This window comes from Acanthochromis polyacanthus, chromosome 10 (assembly GCF_021347895.1).
Source record: "Acanthochromis polyacanthus isolate Apoly-LR-REF ecotype Palm Island chromosome 10, KAUST_Apoly_ChrSc, whole genome shotgun sequence".
NCBI classification, from domain to species: Eukaryota; Metazoa; Chordata; class Actinopteri; family Pomacentridae; genus Acanthochromis; species Acanthochromis polyacanthus.
In genome coordinates, this window is record NC_067122.1 from 19,510,534 (window position 1) to 19,533,005 (window position 22,472).

General features: G+C 43.3%; 4 protein-coding genes across 16 annotated transcripts in view; all 4 read right to left on the bottom strand.

Moving 5' to 3' along the window:
• Positions 1-2,459, bottom strand: part of LOC127535752 (protocadherin gamma-A3-like) — a 31,804-nt gene extending 29,345 nt beyond the window's left edge. Inside the window, exon 1 of the mRNA XM_051954429.1 lies at positions 464-2,459. Within this exon, the coding sequence (XP_051810389.1) occupies positions 464-2,158 (1,695 nt within the window). The 5' untranslated portion in view covers positions 2,159-2,459. The remainder of the gene's footprint in view (positions 1-463) is intronic.
• The window catches only part of LOC110971871 (protocadherin gamma-A5-like), a 65,655-nt gene that overhangs the window by 12,255 nt on the left and 30,928 nt on the right, over positions 1-22,472 (bottom strand). The window contains exons 1-2 of one of the 13 annotated variants that reach the window (XM_051954419.1): positions 6,821-8,693; positions 3,214-3,795 (exon numbers count right to left, since the gene is read on the bottom strand). The exons of 3 other annotated variants lie outside the window; for them this stretch is intronic. In XM_051954419.1, coding sequence (XP_051810379.1) covers positions 3,214-3,795; positions 6,821-8,500 — 2,262 coding nt within the window. In that variant the 5' untranslated portion in view covers positions 8,501-8,693. Of the gene's footprint in view, positions 1-3,213; positions 5,773-5,869; positions 6,239-6,820; positions 8,711-9,199; positions 11,898-22,472 lie in introns of those variants that run through there. 9 more of the 13 variants (XM_051954416.1, XM_051954412.1, XM_051954418.1 and 6 more) reach the window with 9 other exon arrangements.
• On the bottom strand, positions 12,136-18,166 carry LOC127535755 (protocadherin gamma-A7-like; the record flags this gene model as incomplete). Its single annotated transcript, XM_051954438.1, has 2 exons — positions 12,136-14,011; positions 17,513-18,166. Coding segments are annotated over 2 exons (1,473 nt in total), but the record flags the coding sequence as incomplete, so codon positions are not given.
• LOC110968526 (protocadherin gamma-C3-like) lies at positions 20,461-22,103 on the bottom strand. The gene has a single exon (XM_022218429.2). It carries the CDS (start codon positions 21,766-21,768, stop codon positions 20,461-20,463), a length of 1,308 nt encoding a protein of 435 aa, XP_022074121.2. The 5' UTR covers positions 21,769-22,103.

The following is a 22,472-nucleotide window of genomic DNA, read 5'->3' on the forward strand; positions in this document are numbered from 1 at the left end:
TGTAGATTTTCACTGAGATAATAACCACCAAACACGTGATGAAGAGGAAGGAGACCACAGCCAGAGCCAACACTAAGTAAAAAGTCAGGTTGTCATTGTACTCCTTGTCGTGTGGAAAGTCACTGAACTCCGACAGAACTTCAGGGAAGCTGTCCGCCACCGCCACGTTCACAATGACTGTAGCTGAACGAGAGGGCTGCCCGTTGTCCTCCACTATAACACTCAGTCTCTGTTTCACTGCATCTTTATCACTCACTTGGCGGATGGTTCGGATCTCTCCATTCTGGGAGCCCACTTCAAACAGAGCCCTGTCTGTGGCCTTCTGCAGTTTATACGACAGCCACGCATTCTGTCCAGAGTCCACATCAACAGCCACCACTTTGGTCACCAGATAGCCCACATCTGCTGAACGAGGAACCATTTCAGCCACCACAGAGCCACCGGTCTGGACGGGATACAGGACCTGAGGAGGGTTGTCATTCTGGTCCTGGATCATTATTTTTACTGTCACGTTGCTGCTGAGGGGAGGAGAGCCTCCGTCCTGCGCTTTGACAGTGAATACAAGCTGCTTAATCTGCTCATAATCAAAAGAGCGCACTGCATGCACAACTCCAGTCTCAGAGTTTATGGACACATAGGAAGAAATCGGGCTGCCACTGACCTCTGTGTCCTCCAGAAAGTATGAGATCCTTGCGTTTTGATTCCAGTCAGAATCTCCGGCGCTCATACTGAATATTGACATCCCAGGGGAGTTATTTTCAGTAACATAGGCGGAGTAAACCGGCTTGCTAAAGCGCGGAGCATTATCGTTTACATCTGAGATTTTTAAGTGTAAAGTAGTTTCTGTAGAAAGCGGGGGGGACCCTGAATCTGTTGCAGTTATTGTTATGTTGTATTCATGCTTCGTTTCACGATCAAAAGCGACATCTGAGAGCAAATTGTAATAATCAGTTAAGGAAGACTGAATTTTAAAGGGGAGATTAGAACCTAGTGAGCATGTTATCTGACCGTTTCTTTCAGAGTCTGCATCTTTCACATTAAAAACAGCTATAGTTGTATCAGGAGGGACATCCTCTGAAATCATGTTGGAGAAGGACATTATGTTAATAACTGGCGCATTATCGTTTATGTCTAGGACATCTACAACAACTTTAGTTGCGTCACTCAAGCCACCCTGGTCTTTGGCGATCACTCTTATTTCGAATTTTTTGTCTTTTTCGAAATCAATATGATCAACAACAGTTATTCTGCCGGAGACGCTGTCAATGTCGAATTTTTCGGCTGATTTCCCCTTTACATTAGAAAGCGTATATGTAACTAAGCCATTCGACCCACTGTCAGCATCAGACGCATTCACAGTGGTTATATAGGTACCTAAGGGGGCATTTTCGGCCACAGTGGCTTTGTATAGTGATTGATTAAACACAGGAGGATTATCATTTGCATCAAGAACAGTAATCTCGATATTAACTGTGCCAGATCGCTGTGGAGTTCCTCCGTCTACTGCTATCAGCTTCAAAGACAGGTGTGGCTTCAACTCTCTATCTAACGGCTTCTGCAAAATCATTACAGCGAATCTAATTCCATCAGCGTTCGAATGTTGTTTCAAAGCAAAATTATCATTAGGGGACAAAACATAATTTTGCAAGCCGTGAATCCCCGCATCAGGATCATATGCACTTTCCAAGTCGAAATGAGATCCCACTGTAGCAGACTCGCTAATGTCTAAATTAATTACTTTATTTTTGAACGTTGGTGCGTGGTCGTTTACATCTAATATTTCCACTGTTACCCTGTGAAGTTCAATAGGATTTTCTAAAATAATATCAAAGCTGAAGCTGCACGGTGTTGTGTCTCCGCAAAGCTCTTCTCGGTCTATTCTCTCATTTACCACTAGAATCCCTTTGTCTGCCTTCAGCTCGGTGTACTGAGTGGTTTCTCCGCTCACGATACGGGCCAGACCTGAACGGAGCCTTGTCAGATCCAGACCAAGATCTTGCGCTACATTACCGATGACAGCACCTTTCTTCATCTCCTCCGGTATCGAATAACGGATTTGGCCACTCGCAGTAGAAATCATCAAGAAGAAAATCAGCAGATGCCATGTTGATGTCCAGCACAACAGCCATTTTCTGCATCGCTGCTGGCGTATTCCCATGTCGTCTCGAGTAAAATCACAATTCTAAGGGTAAAACAATTCATTCAGTCACACATGATAACTCAATTTACTGCCCAGTTCAACACTGCTTTCCAGATATCCAGTAAAAGATGGATTTAAATCAAAAACGCCTTTTTACTGCACCGGATATTCCTTCCAACGCCTCTCTATATGAAATGTGTTCAACCTCTCCTCATTCTCTACTCTGTCACAGACACAAGCCTCTGTTTTCCTGACCAACAGCGTCCCTTACAGTCCGAACTGAGGAAAGAACCGGGTCAATCATCATTAGATTAAAAATTTCTCTCTGCAATCTTCAGCCTGAGCCAAAAGAATAATAAAAAAATGCATCAGTTGCACTTAAAATTGATAGATGTGATATATCAACCCAAGCTTGAACTTAAAAGCAGACAAAAACCCTGCGATATAATGCAGTGAATAAAAGACACCCGTCTGCAGTGTTGGACATGCAGCATGAACAGCAGTAAATACTGCAAAAGTCATGAGATCTTACTTAATATACATAAAAAAAAATATGCAGAAACTATGACGACAAATGAGTGAGTTGTCGAAAGAAAACGTCTGGAGGAGAGTGAGCAAAATGGGTTTTGTTGTTGTTGTTATCGACCATGATTTAGACTATTGAAAATGTTGCAGAAAACAGCGTGACGTGCAATTCATCTATAATACGCAATACAAATAAATAAAAGTCATGTACATGTGAAACACAATTGTATCATTTGAGAATATATGTAATTTTGTTTAAGTTGTGTGAGTACAGAAACTGCATCAAGTGATGCGCAGTGAGTTGCTGTCCATGGTTCTGAAAATGAGTGTTGGTCTGTGCAACAGCTCATGCAGTAAAGTCAAACAAAAACGGGCACATGGAGGAAATAACTAACCTCTAGAGGAGAGTCTGGTTCATCCAGGATGCTCTTCTCATTCTGCATCCGCTGCATCGTCCCTGAACAACTGGGATCCATTATCAACACGTTCTGACTACCAGCTCTGCCGAACTTACAATCACTCTTTCTGGAGTCTGTCGTCCTGCACACCTCGTAATTGTACACGTGTTGGAGAGTCCCTGTTGTCCCCAAAGTGTCTGAGTAACGTGGAGGATAATATGGAATGACAGGCAGGTTGGAATGATACAGGATGCGAGACTGTCTCCATCTGTAGATTTTCACTGAGATAATAACCACCAAACACGTGATGAAGAGGAAGGAGACCACAGCCAGAGCCAACACTAAGTAAAAAGTCAGGTTGTCATTGTACTCCTTGTCGTGTGGAAAGTCACTGAACTCCGACAGAACTTCAGGGAAGCTGTCCGCCACCGCCACGTTCACAATGACTGTAGCTGAACGAGAGGGCTGCCCGTTGTCCTCCACTATAACACTCAGTCTCTGTTTCACTGCATCTTTATCACTCACTTGGCGGATGGTTCGGATCTCTCCATTCTGGGAGCCCACTTCAAACAGAGCCCTGTCTGTGGCTTTCTGCAGTTTATACGACAGCCACGCATTCTGTCCAGAGTCCACATCAACAGCCACCACTTTGGTCACCAGATAGCCCACATCTGCTGAACGAGGAACCATTTCAGCCACCACAGAGCCACCAGTCTGGACTGGATACAGGACCTGAGGAGGGTTGTCGTTCTGGTCCTGGATCAGAATTTTCACTGTCACATTGCTGCTGAGTGGAGGAGAGCCTCCATCCTGTGCTTTGACTATTAATTGAAGCTGTTTGATTTGTTCATAGTCAAATGAGCGCACCGCGTGAATAGCTCCAGTTTCAGTGTTTATGGAGACGTAAGAAGAGGTTGGACTACCATTGATCTGTGCATCTTCGAGAAAATACGATATTCTAGCGTTCTGATTCCAGTCCATGTCTCGTGCTTTAACTGAAAAGATGGACATACCAGGAGAATTGTTCTCTATCAGATGAGCAACGTAGTTATTTTTATCAAATAATGGGGCGTTGTCATTCACATCAGATATTTTTAAACGTAATATTGTTGTACTTGACAAAGGTGGGGATCCAGAATCGGTGGCCCTTAAAGTTATATTATACTCTGGTACAATTTCTCTATCAAAAGATGAACCTGTTATTAAAGCATAGTAATTAGTTAATGTTGATTTTATTTTGAATGGGGAGATACTGTCTGTTGTACATGTAATTTGGCCATTTTGGTCAGAGTCTGCGTCAATCACATTAATTATTGCCACTGTTGTTCCCGAGGGAGAATCCTCCGGCACAGGGCTGGAGAATGACATCACATTAATGACAGGTGCGTTATCATTGACGTCTACGATCTCAATTAGCACCTTACTTGAGTCTGTCAGGCCTCCTTGGTCCATAGCTTCAATCATAATTTCATATTTCCTATCTTTTTCATAATCAACTTGTCCTGCGAGTGTTATAGTTCCAGTAACTTCATCTAAATAAAAGACATCAGCCAGCTGCTCTTTCATGTTTGAAAATCTATACGTAATGAGGCCGTTTGATCCACTGTCTGCATCACTTGCATTCACTGTAGTGATGTTGGTGCCTTTTAATGCATTTTCTGACACCGTAGCCCTGTAGACAGACTGATTGAAAACGGGAGGATTGTCATTCGCATCGAGCACTGTAATATCTATATTTACTGTACCAGATCTATGCGGATTTCCACCGTCAACAGCAATCAGCTTCAGTGAGATTTTTGGCTCACTTTCTCTATCTAACGGTTTTTGCAAAATCATCTCTGCATATTTTCGACCGTCTGGGTTTGAATGTTGCTTCAGACCAAATATGTCGTTTGCAGTTAATATGTATTTTTGGAGCCCATTACTGCCCACATCTGCGTCTTCTGCACCGGGTAAGATGAAGCGAGATCCCACTACGGCAGATTCGCTGATTTCAAATTTCATTTCGTCCTTTCTAAACATCGGAGAGTTGTCATTTATGTCAGTAATTTCTACTGTGATGCGATGCAATTCCATAGGATTTTCTAAAATCACCTCAAAGCTGAAGCTGCACGGCGTTACGTCTCCACAAAGCTGCTCTCGGTCTATTCTCTCATTCACCACTAAAATGCCTTTGTCTGTTTTCAGCTCCGTGTACTGGATGCTTTGTCTGGTCACAATACGGGCCCGACCAGAACGAAGTCTGTGCACATCCAGACCAAGATCTTGAGCAACGTTGCCGATAAGTGATCCCCTTTTCAGCTCCTCTGGAATTGTGTACCTGATTTGGCCAGACACGATGTGAGTGAGACACCACATGAACAGCAGAAACGACCATACTGACCTGCTGTAAAAACGCCATTTTACGCACGAAGGCGGAGATTTTTCAAGCGCCATTGCACAAATAAGATAAAAATGACACAAAGAGCTTGATTTATGTAATCCACACAGAACGAAGGCAGGTGATAAAAGTAATCCTCTGATTTTGCAGTCTTTGCTCTGAATGTATTTGTGCTCCCCGTCGTGTGTATGAAGCCCACGGTTTGTGTTCTCAACTGGCTCAACGGGGGGAAAAAAGAAGGTTCTGCCTCTATCCTGTCAACTCTGAATACTTGTTTCACTGACCAACAGCGTCCCTTACTGTTCAAAGCATGAATATCATCAGCACAGAAAGAAAATGGGTTCAAAAATCAAAATCGGATTCTCAAACGCAGTTGTCAGAATGATCACACATTTGCCATAAATCCATGAATATGAACAGGCACGTCTAATAGTTCTGGTGAAACACAACATTAAACACTGACATTTTAATACAACTGTAGCTTGCTACTCAAAAAGGGCATTTAAACTTGCGTCAGTGGAGCTGTCCTCAATTGTTGTTCTGAAAAAGCCTCATGGGTTATCAGTTAAATATGAGGCCTACAAGCAAAACTTTAAAAAAGCAAACAATTTGTGGAGCGGATGAATCTGTCAAAAGTCTCACCTCTAGAGGAGAATCTGGTTCATCCAGGATGCTCTTCTCACTCTGCATCCGCTGCATCGTCCCTGAACAACTGGGATCCATGATCAACACGTTCTGACTACCAGCTCTGCCGAACTTACAGTCACTCTTTCTGGAGTCTGTCGTCCTGCACACCTCGTAATTGTACACGTGTTGGAGAGTCCCTGTTGTCCCCAAAGTGTCTGAGTAACGTGGAGGATAATATGGAATGACAGGCAGGCTGGAATGATACAGGATGCGAGACTGTCTCCATCTGTAGATTTTCACTGAGATAATAACCACCAAACACGTGATGAAAAGGAAGGAGACCACAGCCAGAGCCAACACTAAGTAAAAAGTCAGGTTGTCATTGTACTCCTTGTCGTGTGGAAAGTCACTGAACTCCGACAGAACTTCAGGGAAGCTGTCCGCCACCGCCACGTTCACAATGACTGTAGCTGAACGAGAGGGCTGCCCGTTGTCCTCCACTATAACACTCAGTCTCTGTTTCACTGCATCTTTATCACTCACTTGGCGGATGGTTCGGATCTCTCCGTTCTGGGAGCCCACTTCAAACAGAGCCCTGTCTGTGGCCTTCTGCAGTTTATACGACAGCCACGCATTCTGTCCAGAGTCCACATCAACAGCCACCACTTTGGTCACCAGATAGCCCACATCTGCTGAACGAGGAACCATTTCAGCCACCACAGAGCCACCGGTCTGGACTGGATACAGGACCTGAGGAGGGTTGTCGTTCTGATCTCGAATATTTAATTTAACTGTGGTATTGCTGCTTAAAGGTGGCGAACCTCCATCCTGTCCTTTTACGAACACATTTATAGTTTTAATTTGCTCATAGTCAAATGATCTCACTGCTTCTATAACTCCACTTTCTGCGTTTACAGATATATAGGTGGATATGGGGCTACCATTTAGCTCAGTATCAATAAGCAGGTAAGAGACTCGTGCGTTCTGACCTGAATCAGAGTCATGTGCTTTCACCGAAAACACAGATAACCCCGGGGAGTTATTTTCCATGATATCAGCTTCATAATAACTTTGTTCAAATACAGGAGCATTATCATTTACATCCGATACTCTCAGCGTTATTGTCTTGTTAGTTGAGAGGGATGGGCTGCCGTCATCCACAGCCGTGAAAGTGATGTTGTAATCAGGATTACGCTCCCTGTCCAGGACTCCGTTTGTGACCAGAGTGTAATAATTCTTTAGAGAGGAGTGGATTGCGAACGGGATATTTCCGTTAACCGAGCAATCTATTTTGCCATTTTTCCCTGAATCTAGATCTTTAACGTTTATGATAGCAACAGTAGTTCCACTCGGAGAATCCTCCGCGATGGCACTAGAAAACGAGGTGAGGGTTATTAAAGGTGCATTGTCATTTACATCAGTCACCTCAATTATCACATTCGTTGATGTGCTTTGCCCACCTTGATCTTTTGCCTGAACCCCAATCTCATATATTTTATTCTCTTCGTAATCAATCACACCGTTTACAGTTAAATCACCGCTGTTTTCATCCAGATGGAATAGTTGAACAACACTACTGGAAGTGCGAATAAAGTGGTATGAAACAAGGCCGTTCATCCCTTCATCTGCATCTGTCGCACTCACACTCACCACTAATGTTCCTTTTGGAACATTTTCTTTAACTGAGGTCTTGAAAACTGATGGCGTAAAAACGGGGGCATTGTCATTTGTGTCTCGGACAGTTATGTGTATTTTCAGTGTACCTGATCGCTGTGGTTCACCCCCATCCACAGCTGTTAGCGTGAGAAGCAGCTTCTCTTCTTTCTCTCGATCTAATGCACTAGACAGATACAGCTGTGCGTATTTATGCCCATTTGGGCTGGACAGCACCTTAATATTAAAATGCGTTTTTGGCTGCAACGTATAGCCGTGTAAAGCATTGATGCCAACATCAGGGTCTGTCGCACTCACTTGTAATATTTCAGTTCCAGGAAGAGCTGATTCAACAATTTCCAAATGCATTTCTTTCTCATGAAACGCGGGGGCATTATCATTAACATCTAATACTTCTACTACTACGCTATGCAACTGCATTGGATTCGTCAAAATCATTTCAAAATTCAGGCTACAGGGCGATGTCTGTCCGCAGAGCTGCTCTCTATCTATTCTCTCTCCCACGACCAGAATTCCTTTGTCTACATCCAGCCGAATATACTCGCTGCTATCCCCGCTAACAATTCGAGCACCACCTGATTTCAGCCTTTTAGCATCGATACCTAAATCTTCAGCCACATTTCCGACAAAAGAGCTCTTTCTCATCTCCTCTGGGACGGAGTAGCGGATCTGGCAGACTGTCGCCTCGATGAGGAAAACAAGGAGGAAGGCCCGTGCTTGCCATTGAACCGCATATTCCCTGCTGATAAGATGCATATTCTTGAAGCAGTCAATCCAATTCCACACGTTGGTAAAAGCCAGCAAAATACGCAGTATCGTCTTTTTCTTGATGTTTAAAATCCACAGTGTGAGAACGAAACCATCGGACAAACAATCCGTGGAGAAAATAAAGACCGAATGCTCTGCTCTCCGTGGTACATTAGAGGAAATGCAGGAGGTGTAGCTGCAGTTTAAATCTCTACATTTGCTTTGAAGACCAACAGCGGCCCTTAGAGTCCAATGTGAAAAACAACATGTGATGACAGAAAGAGGAAAAAAATACTCTTAGAATAATTGTTGAGGCAACGTGGGAAAGCGAGCTGACGTGCATGTATATGCAAATTAATTTAATTAAAAGTCTGTATCATGGGTGCCTATGTGATACATTAAAACTTCAAAATCAGATGGTTGTTAAAAAACGCATTAAGTGGCAAGCAGTAATAATATGGGACAGATAAATGGAGTACAGCCACAGGATCTCGTGTTAACAGAAAACACTTGTAGAGGTACTAGATTCGCGATCTCTATTCAAGAATAAGTGGGACATGCACACATATTTACAACAGATACGAAATCACAACATAGCAGATTGACACACACACACACACACACACACACACACACACACACACACACACACACACACACACACACACACACACACGAAGGTCACTTCATTAACTAATTCTCTTGACTGACTCCCTTTAAGTTCAATAAAAAGGCGCAAAATATAACCTCAACAAGCCGGGTAATATCATTGATCTAAAATACAAGATAATTGCTGCACTTTATGTTTCAAAAGAAAGATAGATCAACAAACCAACCTCTAGAGGAGAGTCTGGTTCATCCAGGATGCTCTTCTCATTCTGAATCCTCTGCATCGTCCCTGAACAACTGGGATCCATTATCAGCACGTTCTGACTACCACCTCTGCCGAACTTACAGTCACTCTTTCTGGAGTCTGTCGTCCTGCACACCTCGTAATTGTACACGTGTTGGAGAGTCCCTGTTGTCCCCAAAGTGTCTGAGTAACGTGGAGGATAATATGGAATGACAGGCAGGTTGGAATGATACAGGATGCGAGACTGTCTCCATCTGTAGATTTTCACTGAGATAATAACCACCAAACACGTGATGAAGAGGAAGGAGACCACAGCCAGAGCCAACACTAAATAAAAAGTCAGGTTGTCATTGTACTCCTTGTCGTGTGGAAAGTCACTGAACTCCGACAGAACTTCGGGGAAGCTGTCCGCCACCGCCACGTTCACAATGACTGTAGCTGAACGAGAGGGCTGCCCGTTGTCCTCCACTATAACACTCAGTCTCTGTTTCACTGCATCTTTATCACTCACTTGGCGGATGGTTCGGATCTCTCCATTCTGGGAGCCCACTTCAAACAGAGCCCTGTCTGTGGCCTTCTGCAGTTTATACGACAGCCACGCATTCTGTCCAGAGTCCACATCAACAGCTACCACTTTGGTCACCAGATAGCCCACATCTGCTGAACGAGGAACCATTTCAGCCACCACAGAGCCACCAGTCTGGACTGGATACAGGACCTGAGGAGGGTTGTCGTTCTGGTCCTGGATTATTATTCGAACTGTGGCCACCGAACTCAGAGGAGGAGATCCAGCATCACGAGCTGTTACATTAAATTCGAACCACTTGATCTGCTCATAATCAAGCGATCTCACTGCATGAATGACTCCATTCTCTGAGTTTACTGACACCAACGATGACACAGTTACTCCATTGATCTCTTTTTCCTCCAAAAAGTAAGAAACTCGAGCGTTTTGGCCCCAGTCGGCATCACTGGCACTGAGAGTAAACACAGAAAATCCAGGAGAGTTGTTCTCTGGTACTGTCTGACTGTATTCTGATTTACTGAATTTGGGTGGGCTGTCATTTACATCAGACACTTTGACATTGATGTTTTTACTGCTGGTCAGAGGTGGAGAGCCTTGATCAGAAACAGTTATAGTGATATTATACTCAGGGACACTCTCTCTGTCTAAGAAGTTGTCAGTTACTATAGTGTAATAACCTGTTAAAGAAGACTCAATTTTGAAAGGTACATCAGAGTTAATGGAGCATTTGACAACACCGTTACCATCAGAGTCTTCGTCATCCACGTTAACTACAGCTATAGTTGTACCTGGAGGAGAATCCTCAGATATCGAGTTGGAAAAAGACATGAGCTGTATTGAAGGGACGTTGTCATTCTCGTCTATTACTTGAATGATAACTTTACACGTATCAGCATAACCTCCGTGGTCACTGGCCTGAACGTTTAGTTGATAAGTCTTAGATTTTTCAAAGTCTAGTTTACCTGTAACTTTAATCTCTCCAGTTTTTACATTTACTGCAAAAAGCTGCGTCGCCTCTTTGGCGACGTGAGCTATGGAAAATGTAACCTCACCATTTACACCTTTATCTGCATCATTTGCACTAACGGTGGTCACCAATGTTCCTTCAGGAGAATTTTCCTTCACATCTGCTTTATAAACAGGCTGGTTGCACACTGGCGCATTATCGTTAGCATCTAGCACAGTAATATGAATACGCACTGTCCCTGATCTGTAAGGCTCACCACCATCTGAAGCAATCAGCACCAGTGTGTGCGTCTCCTCCTTCTCTCGGTCTAACGGGGTTTGTAAAACCATTTCGATAAATCTGCCACCATCAGGCTGGCTCTGCACTTCCAATTTGAACTTATCTAAAGGTTTCAGAATGTATTTTTTAATATCATTAATTCCAACATCAGGATCGTCTGCACTCTCGAGTGAAAAACGAGTTCCTGACGCAACGCTTTCAACAATTTTCAGATTGATTTCATCTTTTGGAAAAGACGGACTGTTATCATTAATGTCTATCACCTCCACTGTCACCCGATAAAGCTGGATTGGATTCTCTAAAATGACCTCGAAGCTGAAGCTGCAGGGCGTCGTCTTCCCACACAGTTCTTCTCGGTCGATTCGCTCTTTAATAATAAGAGTCCCTTTGTCTCGATTTAAATCCACATACTGTCGGCTTCCTTTTGTAATAATGCGAGCTTTACCTGATATCAGCCTCGCCACGTCCAGGCCTAAATCTCGAGCAATGTTTCCGACAAAAGAGCCCTCTGCCTGCTCCTCCGGTATGGAATACCGAGCCTGACCGCTCACCGAGCTCAGCTTCAACAGACAAAGAATGACAACCAGTGCCTGACATCGGCCTCTGCCAGCAATCATCCGCATACAAAACATCGTAAATCCAAAGATGCAGATGCAGTGATGTCTTCAGTGCCAGAAAGATTGAAATAAATCCACAATTTCAGAAGGTAATAGCAGTTTCAATAAAGAAAATACACGACAGATTCCACACAGTGAATGTTGACGGATCAGACCGTCGTCTCACCAAGCAGCCAAACACTGAATGGAGTTAAAGGGGTGGATCGCTGCACTGCCTGTTTGGACTGTTCGTCAGTGATGAATCAACAGCGGCGCTCAGAGCCCATCCACGGTAATGTATCTGTAATGTCTCTGCTGTACACGGAGCTGAGAAACATTAAAATGTTGCATATAAAACTCAATTAGATTATTTCTTATTTAAATTAAACACCGGGGAATAAATATCGACATGATAAGATAAGATAAGATAAGATAGACTTTATTAATCTCACAAAGGAGAAATTTAACATTACAGGGCTCTTAGAAACAAAAACAAAAAACAGGAGTGCAAAAGTCACGAAAGTGCAAGAACAAGATAATAAATATTGCACATAATAACAACTACACAGTAGTGTTATACAGTCTGATGGCAGTGGGGATGAAGGACCTGCGGTAGCGCTCCTTCTTGCACTGAGGGTGTCAGAGTCTCGTGCTAAAGGAGCTGCTCAGCTCCACTACAGTCCGGTGCAGTGGGTGGGAGCTGTTGTCCATGATGGATGAGAGCTTGGTCAACATCCTCCTCTCACCCACATCCATCACAGAGTCCAGTGGGCAGCCCAGGACAGAGCTGGCCCTCTTGGTCAGCTTGTTCAGTCTGACATGTAAGAGCACTGTGGTCTTACAGTGACGGGAACGTCTTCGATAACAGCAAGTTTAGAGGAAGACGACAGTGATGTCATACTGTTTTCAAATTTTATGCAAACTCTGTTCTCTTAGGGTCATAGTTGATGCTTTCTGATGAAACACTGGTAAAGATCTGAAAAGAAAACTGCAAAGTAATTAATGATGAAAGTGAACGAGACAGAAAAATCTAAATGACTGAATGATAATCTGCCATGCGGGGTAAAACCGTGACAAGTGTTACGTGTATTTTCTGGTTGTTTTTGATTTCAGTTGTCAAATCAGATATATTTTTTCAATAAATGCATTTGTACAGCTCCTACTATTACTGTAACACAAATTCTGTTTTCTTAAAAAGGCCCAGGGAAGAGCAATTTATTCAGAGATACAAAGGTTATAGGAACATTTTAAAATCTTACATTAAGATGAATTTTCTTAATATTGGTATTAATGTTAACCAACAGTTTAGGGATGTCTGATTAGGTCTGGAAGTGGTTAGAGTGATGTTATGTATAAGGATAATTTTATGTTATTTGCTGAACTAGAGCAATTAAAAAACATTTTATTTGCATTCACAAGTTGTGAAGAAACTCCTTCATCAAGCGTCAACCGTTTCAGCACCAGGGACAGTGACACTGGGCTATGGCTGCCCCAACTGTGCATTACACTCAGCATAGTGAACGAAAACACATGACAACAGTGAGAAACAAAGAATAAGCTTATCACTCACCAGAGTAGACATCTGAGAACAGTTGCCTGACAGTTGCTTTTCCAATTGTGGTGCATCAGTCCCATCTCCATCTACACTTACAAGACTTTGACTCATCGGTGGCATATATTTCATGTCACTCTTTCTGGAGTCTGTCGTCCTGCACACCTCGTAATTGTACACGTGTTGGAGAGTCCCTGTTGTCCCCAAAGTGTCTGAGTAACGTGGAGGATAATATGGAATGACAGGCAGGTTGGAATGATACAGGATGCGAGACTGTCTCCATCTGTAGATTTTCACTGAGATAATAACCACCAAACACGTGATGAAGAGGAAGGAGACCACAGTCAGAGCCAACACTAAGTAAAAAGTCAGGTTGTCATTGTACTCCTTGTCGTGTGGAAAGTCACTGAACTCCGACAGAACTTCAGGGAAGCTGTCCGCCACCGCCACGTTCACAATGACTGTAGCTGAACGAGAGGGCTGCCCGTTGTCCTCCACTATAACACTCAGTCTCTGTTTCACTGCATCTTTATCATTCACTTGGCGGATGGTTCGGATCTCTCCATTCTGAGAGCCCACTTCAAACAAAGCCCTGTCTGTGGCCTTCTGCAGTTTATACGACAGCCACGCATTCTGTCCAGAGTCCACATCAACAGCCACCACTTTGGTCACCAGATAACCCACATCTGCTGAACGAGGAACCATTTCAGCCACCACAGAGCCACCAGTCTGGACTGGATACAGGACCTGAGGAGGGTTGTCGTTCTGGTCCTGGATTATTATTCGAACTGTGGCCACCGAACTCAGAGGAGGAGATCCAGCATCACGAGCTGTTACATTAAATTCGAACCACTTGATCTGCTCATAATCAAGCGATCTCACTGCATGAATGACTCCATTCTCTGAGTTTACTGACACCAACGACGACACAGTTACTCCATTGATCTCTTTTTCCTCCAAAAAGTAAGAAACTCGAGCGTTTTGGCCCCAGTCGGCATCACTGGCACTGAGAGTAAACACAGAAAATCCAGGAGAGTTGTTCTCTGGTACTGTCTTACTGTATTCTGATTTACTGAATTTGGGTGGGCTGTCATTTACATCAGACACTTTGACATTGATGTTTTTACTGCTGGTCAGAGGTGGAGAGCCTTGATCAGAAACAGTTATAGTGATATTATACTCAGGGACACTCTCTCTGTCTAAGAAGTTGTCAGTTACTATAGTGTAATAACCTGTTAAAGAAGACTCAATTTTGAAAGGTACATCAGAGTTAATGGAGCATTTGACAACACCGTTACCATCAGAGTCTTCGTCATCCACGTTAACTACAGCTATAGTTGTACCTGGAGGAGAATCCTCAGATATCGAGTTGGAAAAAGACATGAGCTGTATTGAAGGGACGTTGTCATTCTCGTCTATTACTTGTATGATAACTTTGCATGTATCAGTAAATCCTCCATGGTCACTGGCCTGAACGTTTAGTTGATAAGTCTTAGATTTTTCAAAGTCTAGTTTACCTGTAACTTTAATCTCTCCAGTTTTTACATTTACTTCAAACAGTTGCTTTGCATCTGTGGCGATATGAGGGATAGAAAATGTAACCTCACCATTGACTCCTTTATCTGCATCATTTGCACTAACAGTGGTCACCAATGTTCCTTCAGGAGAATTTTCCTTCACATCTGCTTTATAAACAGGCTGGTTGCACACTGGCGCATTATCGTTAGCATCTAGCACAGTAATATGAATACGCACTGTCCCTGATCTGTAAGGCTCACCACCATCTGAAGCAATCAGCACCAGTGTGTGCGTCTCCTCCTTCTCTCGGTCTAACGGGGTTTGTAAAACCATTTCGATAAATCTGCCACCATCAGGCTGGCTCTGCACTTCCAATTTGTAATTGTCAGAGGGTTTAAGTGTGTATTTTTGAATGTCATTGATTCCAACATCGGGATCGTCTGCACTCACCAAAGAAAAGCGAGTCCCCGATACAGCATTCTCAGCAATTTTCAAATGGATTTCGTTCTTTGGGAACGACGGACTGTTATCATTAATGTCTATCACCTCCACTGTCACCCGATAAAGCTGGATTGGATTCTCTAAAATGACCTCGAAGCTGAAGCTGCAGGGCGTCGTCTTTCGACACAATTCTTCTCGGTCGACTCGCTCTTTAATAATAAGAGTCCCTTTGTCTCGATTTAAATCCACATACTGTCGGTTTCCTTTTGTAATAATGCGAGCTTTACCTGATATCAGCCTCGCCACGTCCAGGCCTAAATCTCGAGCAATGTTTCCGACAAAAGAGCCCTCTGCCTGCTCCTCCGGTATGGAATACCGAGCCTGACCGCTCACCGAGCTCAGCTTCAACAGACAAAGAATGACAACCAGTGCCTGACATCGGCCTCTTCCAGCGATCATCAGCAAATAAAACATCGTAAATCCAAAGCCGAAGACGCAGTGATGCCTTCAGTGACCGAATGATTGAAATAATTCCACAATTTCAGAAGGTAATAGCAGTTTCAATAAAGAAAATACACGACAGATTCCACACGGTGAATGCTGACGGATCAGACCGTCGTCTCACCAAGCAGCCAAACACTGAATAGAGTTAAAGGGGTGGATCGCTGCACTGCCTGTTTGGACTGTTCGTCAGTGATGAATCAACAGCGGCGCTCAGAGCCCATCCACGGTAATGTATGTGGTGTAGACAGAGCTGGAAAGTCTTGAAATGTTTGAATAAAAAGTCAAGGAGAGTTTTTATTCTCAGAATAAAATATCGGGGATAAAGATCTACACAAAGCAACAAGAAGTGAAGTCTATGCTCATTCAGAGGGCAGTGATCAAAAACGGACCTTACGAGTCAGGCAAATGTGAAATCACATTGTCTTAAATTAATGCAAACTCAGATATGTTAAGTTCACAGCAGATACTCTCAGGTGAAACAAGGATAAATATCTTTAAGAGTAATTGCATAAAACATGAATTTAAATATTTACAAAAAGCAGTGGATAGTAACATAATGACAGATAATCGAGAAAAGGGAAAGAGGCATGACTTGTGACTCGTGTATTTTCTGGCCTGTTTTGTTGTTTGTTTTCTGTGGAAAGTGACTACGCTCTTTCCTTTCTGATTATAACACAATCGCTGTGTTATGTGTACCTCTAGAATGTCAATTTCATCAGAGTTACAAAGCTTAAATGAAAGTTAACACAAATTCCTACATTACAAACTCTTATTATTGTGTGATTTACCATTATCTTAATATTTCAACCAGGAGGTTTCCCAGTAGCAACATTTGAACTGCGGGTTTTGCTTTGTTAAAGTTCAGCTATTTATTTATTTTACCAACAAATTCATAGTTTCCATCCAAAACATGACGCTAAAATAATACTTGAAAAACAGTTCATTCAGTCTTTCAGCACCACCGACAGCGACAATGAGCCGCTCCACTTTCTCTCATCTGACAAACAGAAAAATACATGACAAAATCCAGGAACACAGATTGAAGATATCACTCACCAGAGTAGACATTCCAGAACAGTTGTCTGACAGTTGCTTTTCCAATTGTGGTGCATCAGCCACATCTCCATCCACGCTCACTAAACTCTGACTCATCGGTTGCATATATTTCATGTCACTCTTTCTGGAGTCTGTCGTCCTGCACACCTCGTAATTGTACACGTGCTGGAGAGTCCCTGTTGTCCCCAAAGTGTCTGAGTAACGTGGAGGATAATATGGAATGACAGGCAGGTTGGAATGATACAGGATGCGAGACTGTCTCCATCTGTAGATTTTCACTGAGATAATAACCACCAAACACGTGATGAAGAGGAAGGAGACCACAGCCAGAGCCAACACTAAGTAAAAAGTCAGGTTGTCATTGTACTCCTTGTCGTGTGGAAAGTCACTGAACTCCGACAGAACTTCAGGGAAGCTGTCCGCCACCGCCACGTTCACAATGACTGTAGCTGAACGAGAGGGCTGCCCGTTGTCCTCCACTATAACACTCAGTCTCTGTTTCACTGCATCTTTATCACTCACTTGGCGGATGGTTCGGATCTCTCCATTCTGGGAGCCCACTTCAAACAGAGCCCTGTCTGTGGCCTTCTGCAGTTTATACGACAGCCACGCATTCTGTCCAGAGTCCACATCAACAGCCACCACTTTGGTCACCAGATAGCCCACATCTGCAGAACGAGGAACCATTTCAGCCACCACAGAGCCACCAGTCTGGACTGGATACAGGACCTGAGGAGGGTTGTCGTTCTGGTCCTGGATCATGATTTTTACTGTCACGTTGCTGCTGAGTGGAGGAGAACCTCCATCCTGAGCTTTCACAGTTAATGAAAACTCTTTAATTTGTTCATAATCAAATGAACGAACCGCATGTAAAACTCCAGTTTCGGAGTTAATGGACACATAGTTGGACACTGGACTACCACTTATGTGTGTGTTCTCCAGAAAATAGGAGACTCTTGAATTTTGATTCCAGTCTGAGTCTTGCGCATTGACAGAAGTGATTGACATTCCAGGTGAATTATTCTCTGTGACATAAGCAGAATACGATGCTTTATCAAACAACGGAACATTATCGTTTACGTCAGATACTTTAAGCTGTAACGTCACGGAGCTCGAAAGAGGAGGACTACCTGAGTCTGTGGCTATTATTGTAATATCGTATTCAGAAGTAGTCTCTCTATCAAAATGCTTATCTGCCACCAAATTATAGTAGTTGGTTAATGAAGACTGGATTTTCAACGGAAGCGTTTTGTCTATAGCAGTGGTTCCCAAAGTGGGGGTCCCGACCCCCCGGGGGGTCGCGGTACCCCTCCGTGGGGGTCGCGAGATGATTTCCAGAACAGCAAAAGAAAAAAAAAAGAAAAAAATTTTTCGAGAGGGCCTTTAAATTTTTATTTTATATATTTTTTGTTGCTGAAATATCTGTTTAAAATAGTTAAATAACTATATGAAAAAAAAAGTTTTTTTTTTGTTATTATTATTTTAACATTACGTCAATTACAAATGAAGTTTACGTCTATGACGCAGCATACGTGCCCTTCGTTTTAATCTTAATGCTAGAGCTAGCTTTCTGAAGTTGCGATTAAGACCTTTATCAAAATGAAACGGTGGCTAATATCCACAACTCAAAAACAGAGTGAAGTTGAAAAGCCAGATTTGCAAGCGGCAAGGCCTGATGACAGAGCAGGAAGCACCGTGGGAACACCAGAGAAGTCTGCGGAGGACTGCGACACAGAACCGCCAGAGCATCGCCCGGCAGCGGCTAAGGTGGGAGCCCGCCAAGCCCACAAATCGGACACTTCTTCATCCAAATCAAGAAAATACAGGGATGAATTTATTAAGTATGGATTCGTGTGTCACGTTGTAAATGGTATACAACACCCACAGTGTGTAGTGTGCTCGGAGGTCCTTGCTCACGAGAGCCTTAAACCGGTGAAAATGTTGAGACACCTGACGACTAAACATCCTTCACTTGTGTCAAAACCAGCAGAGTTTTTTCGCCGAAAGGAGGGAGAACTAAGAGGGCAAAAGAGGGTCCTAACTAAACAAACTACAATCCCTGCCAAAGCTCAGAGGGCTTCATATGAAGTGGCATATTTAATTGCTCAAGCAAAAAAGCCTCACACAATTGGAGAAAGTTTGATCAAACCCGCCGCGGTGGCGATGAGTCGAGTCATGCACGGGGATAAAGCCGCCGCTGAGCTGACACAAGTCCCGCTGTCAGATGGGACAGTATCCCGCCGCATCAGTGAGATGGCACAGGACATCAAGACTCAGCTCATTGATGCAGTGAAAGAAGGAAAGTATACTTTACAACTGGACGAGTCAACTGACGTTTCGCATTGTGCCCAGCTTCTTGTTTTTGTGAGATACGTTTTTAAAGAGAAGCTTAATGAAGAAATGCTCTTTTGCACGCCGCTGGAAGGAGCGTGTACAGGCGAGGACATTTTTAACAAACTGGACAGCAAGCTAAAAGAAGAAGGTATGTCCTGGAGTGAGTGCTTATCAGTGTGCACAGATGGAGCAGGGGCAATGCTGGGGAAAAAGAAGGGGTTGAGAGCACGAGTCCAGCAAGTTGCCCCTCACGTCTGCTTTACCCACTGCATTATACACAGAGAAGCCCTTGCATGTAAATCACTGAGTGCAGAGTTAAAGCACGTCCTTGACACAGCAGTGAAAATCGTGAATTATATAAAATCACGTCCGCTTAACACCAGACTGTTTGCAACCCTCTGTAACGAAATGGGAGCGGAGCACCAAGGCCTCCTGTTGCACACAGAGGTGAGATGGCTTTCCCGGGGAAATGTACTGAGCCGCTTGTGTGAGCTGAGGGAAGAGGTGCGCATCTTCCTCGCCGACCAAAGATCACCTCTCGCAGAACACCTCTCTGATCCTGACTGGGTAGCAAGGCTGGTGTATTTATCATCTGTTTTTGGCAAACTGAATGGGTTGAATATGTCACTGCAAGGTGAAAACACAAGCATTTTGACCCTCAATGACAAAGTGCAAGCATTTGTGCGTAAACTGGAGCGCTGGAGAGAGCGCGCTGAAGCTGGACATATGGACATGTTTACTGAGCTGGATGATTTTATTGAAGAAAATGCTTTGAGTGTGAACATTGTAAGGGCGTCTGTAGCGGATCACCTTCAGTCTCTTGTGGATCATTTTAGAAAGTATTTCCCAGAAGAAACTGCTCCTGAAAGGCATGATTGGATCCGATCCCCGTTCACTGCAAAAACAAATCATTTGACATCTGACTTTGAGGATGCGCTGATTGAACTTTCATCTGACCGAACCCTGAGAGCGCTTTTTGATGCCAAGAGCCTGGATGAGTTTTGGATTTCGGTGAGGAAGGAGTACCCGCAGCTGTCTGCAGCAGCATTGAACACACTGATGCCATTTGGCTCTACGTACTTATGCGAAAAAACTTTCTCTGCACTGACTTACATCAAGAACAAGCACAGATCTCGACTTAATGTGGAGGACGATCTCCGAATTGCCGTCTCCAAAATCAAACCGAGACTGGATCTTCTTTGCTCAGTGCATATTGCCCACCCATCGCATTAGGTGAGTTCTTCAAACACGCAGTAATTGTTGTGCAGCACTGCTCATAACTTTGAATAATCCGTCGCACTGCTGTGCTGTTTTAGACTGACAAATGTTTACCCGTAACACTGCTAATCCACATTTAACAGTTTCTTTTTTACTTTTGGACATGTGGGGGAAAGGGGGGGTCGCGGGTCTCCTATGATCCTATTTTGGGGGTCGCGGCCTGAAAAGATTGGGAACCCCTGGTCTATAGCACAGTTTATCTGTCCATTCTTCTCTGAATCGGCGTCTTTGACGTTTATAACTGCTATAGTAGTACCGAGTGGAGCATCTTCTGATATTGTATTGGAAAATGACATTATATTTATAACTGGAAAATTATCATTGACGTCACTAATATCAATTATAACTTTACTAGTCCCAGTTAAACCTCCTCGATCCCTTGCCTCTAACCTGAGCTCATATTTTTTCTCTTTTTCATAGTCTATAAGTCCAGCAACTGAGATGACACCCGTGTTTTCATCGATACTAAATATGTCAACAGTGCTGCCTCTTATTTTTGCAAAGCTGAAAATGACCTCCCCGTTACTGCCAATATCTGCATCAGTAGCGTTAACTGTTGTAATATAAGTTCCTTTCGGAGCATTTTCTATGACAACAGCCCTGTAAATTGACTGGTTAAATACGGGAGCATTATCGTTTGCATCTAAAACAGACACATTTATATTTACTGTACCAGATCTCTGTGGGTTTCCACCGTCTACAGCTATTACTTTGAGAGAGAGACTGGGGTGTTCCTCTCTGTCTAATGGCTTCTGCAGCACCAGTTCAGCGTATTTACTGCCGTCTGGATTCGCATGTTGTTTCAAAACGAAATAATTATTGGGAGATAGAATGTAATTTTGCAACGCGTTCAGTCCAACATCAGGATCAACTGCGCTTTCGACGGGAAATTTTGACCCAGTTGTAGCAGATTCGCTGGTTTCAAAGTGAATGTCTTTATTCGGAAAGAAGGGAGCATTATCATTCATGTCTAAAATTTCGACAGTGACGCGGTGAAGCTCGATTGGATTTTCTAAAATGATTTCGAAGCTGAGGCTGCATGGTGTCACATCTCCGCAGAGCTGCTCCCGGTCAATTCTCTCATTCACGACCAGAATCCCTTTGTCTGTCTTCAGCTCGGTGTACTGGATGTTTTCTCCGCTCACGATACGTGCACGGCCTGAGCGGAGCCTTTTCAGATCCAGACCGAGGTCTTGAGCTACATTTCCAACAACAGAGCCCTTTTTCAACTCCTCTGGGATGGAATAACGAATCTGACCAGCCGCTCGATCCCCCATAAAAGAAAGCAAACCGAGAATTACCATTTTCCATGGCAACATACAAAGCAATCGCCATCTTACATTTCTAGGGCAGAGTTGGATTCGGGTTGCCATATCAAACACAGTAGATCCTGACAAATGATGCGTCCTCACTTGAAAAAAGATAAGCACGACCGTGAAGTCCACCTGAAAATGCAGAGTTCAAAATAAAAACGGGCTGCTCGTATATTCCAGAGAGAGAAGTGTAGAGAACTCCCTCTTCACGCCCTGATCTCAAACGAAGGACACTATTTCTAGCGTCATGCTATAGCACGTAAGTGAGGGAGGAGAGGATCGGCTGTTACCACCAAATTTGTTTTGCTGACCAACAGCGTCGCTTAGAGTTCAAAATCTGAACTCTTGACACTGAAGTTTAAAGCCCAAACATTTACTGCATATGAATAAGGAGGTCAGAAGATTGCTGTTTAGGTTGTGTTGAAATAACGAAGCCACAGGAGGGCTAAACTAACAGCAGAAAACAAGACAATAACTGTGATGCCATCCCACCAAATGTTGTGCTGTACATCATACTGAATGCATTCCCTCTCTATGAAATAAATGAGCAATAAAGAGCAAAATATATGAAATTCAACAAAAAAGCCTCAAAAATGAAAAAAAGATAAAATAAAAAATAAGAAAACAGAGCAAAACCAATAACAAAAGTGTGGCAAATGAATACTAATATCATATTAAATGTAGTAATTTAACTCTGCTCACTACTTTAAACAAAAACAAGTTAAGAGTTAGTGAATAAAGAACATAGAGTTGTTTGCAAGTGT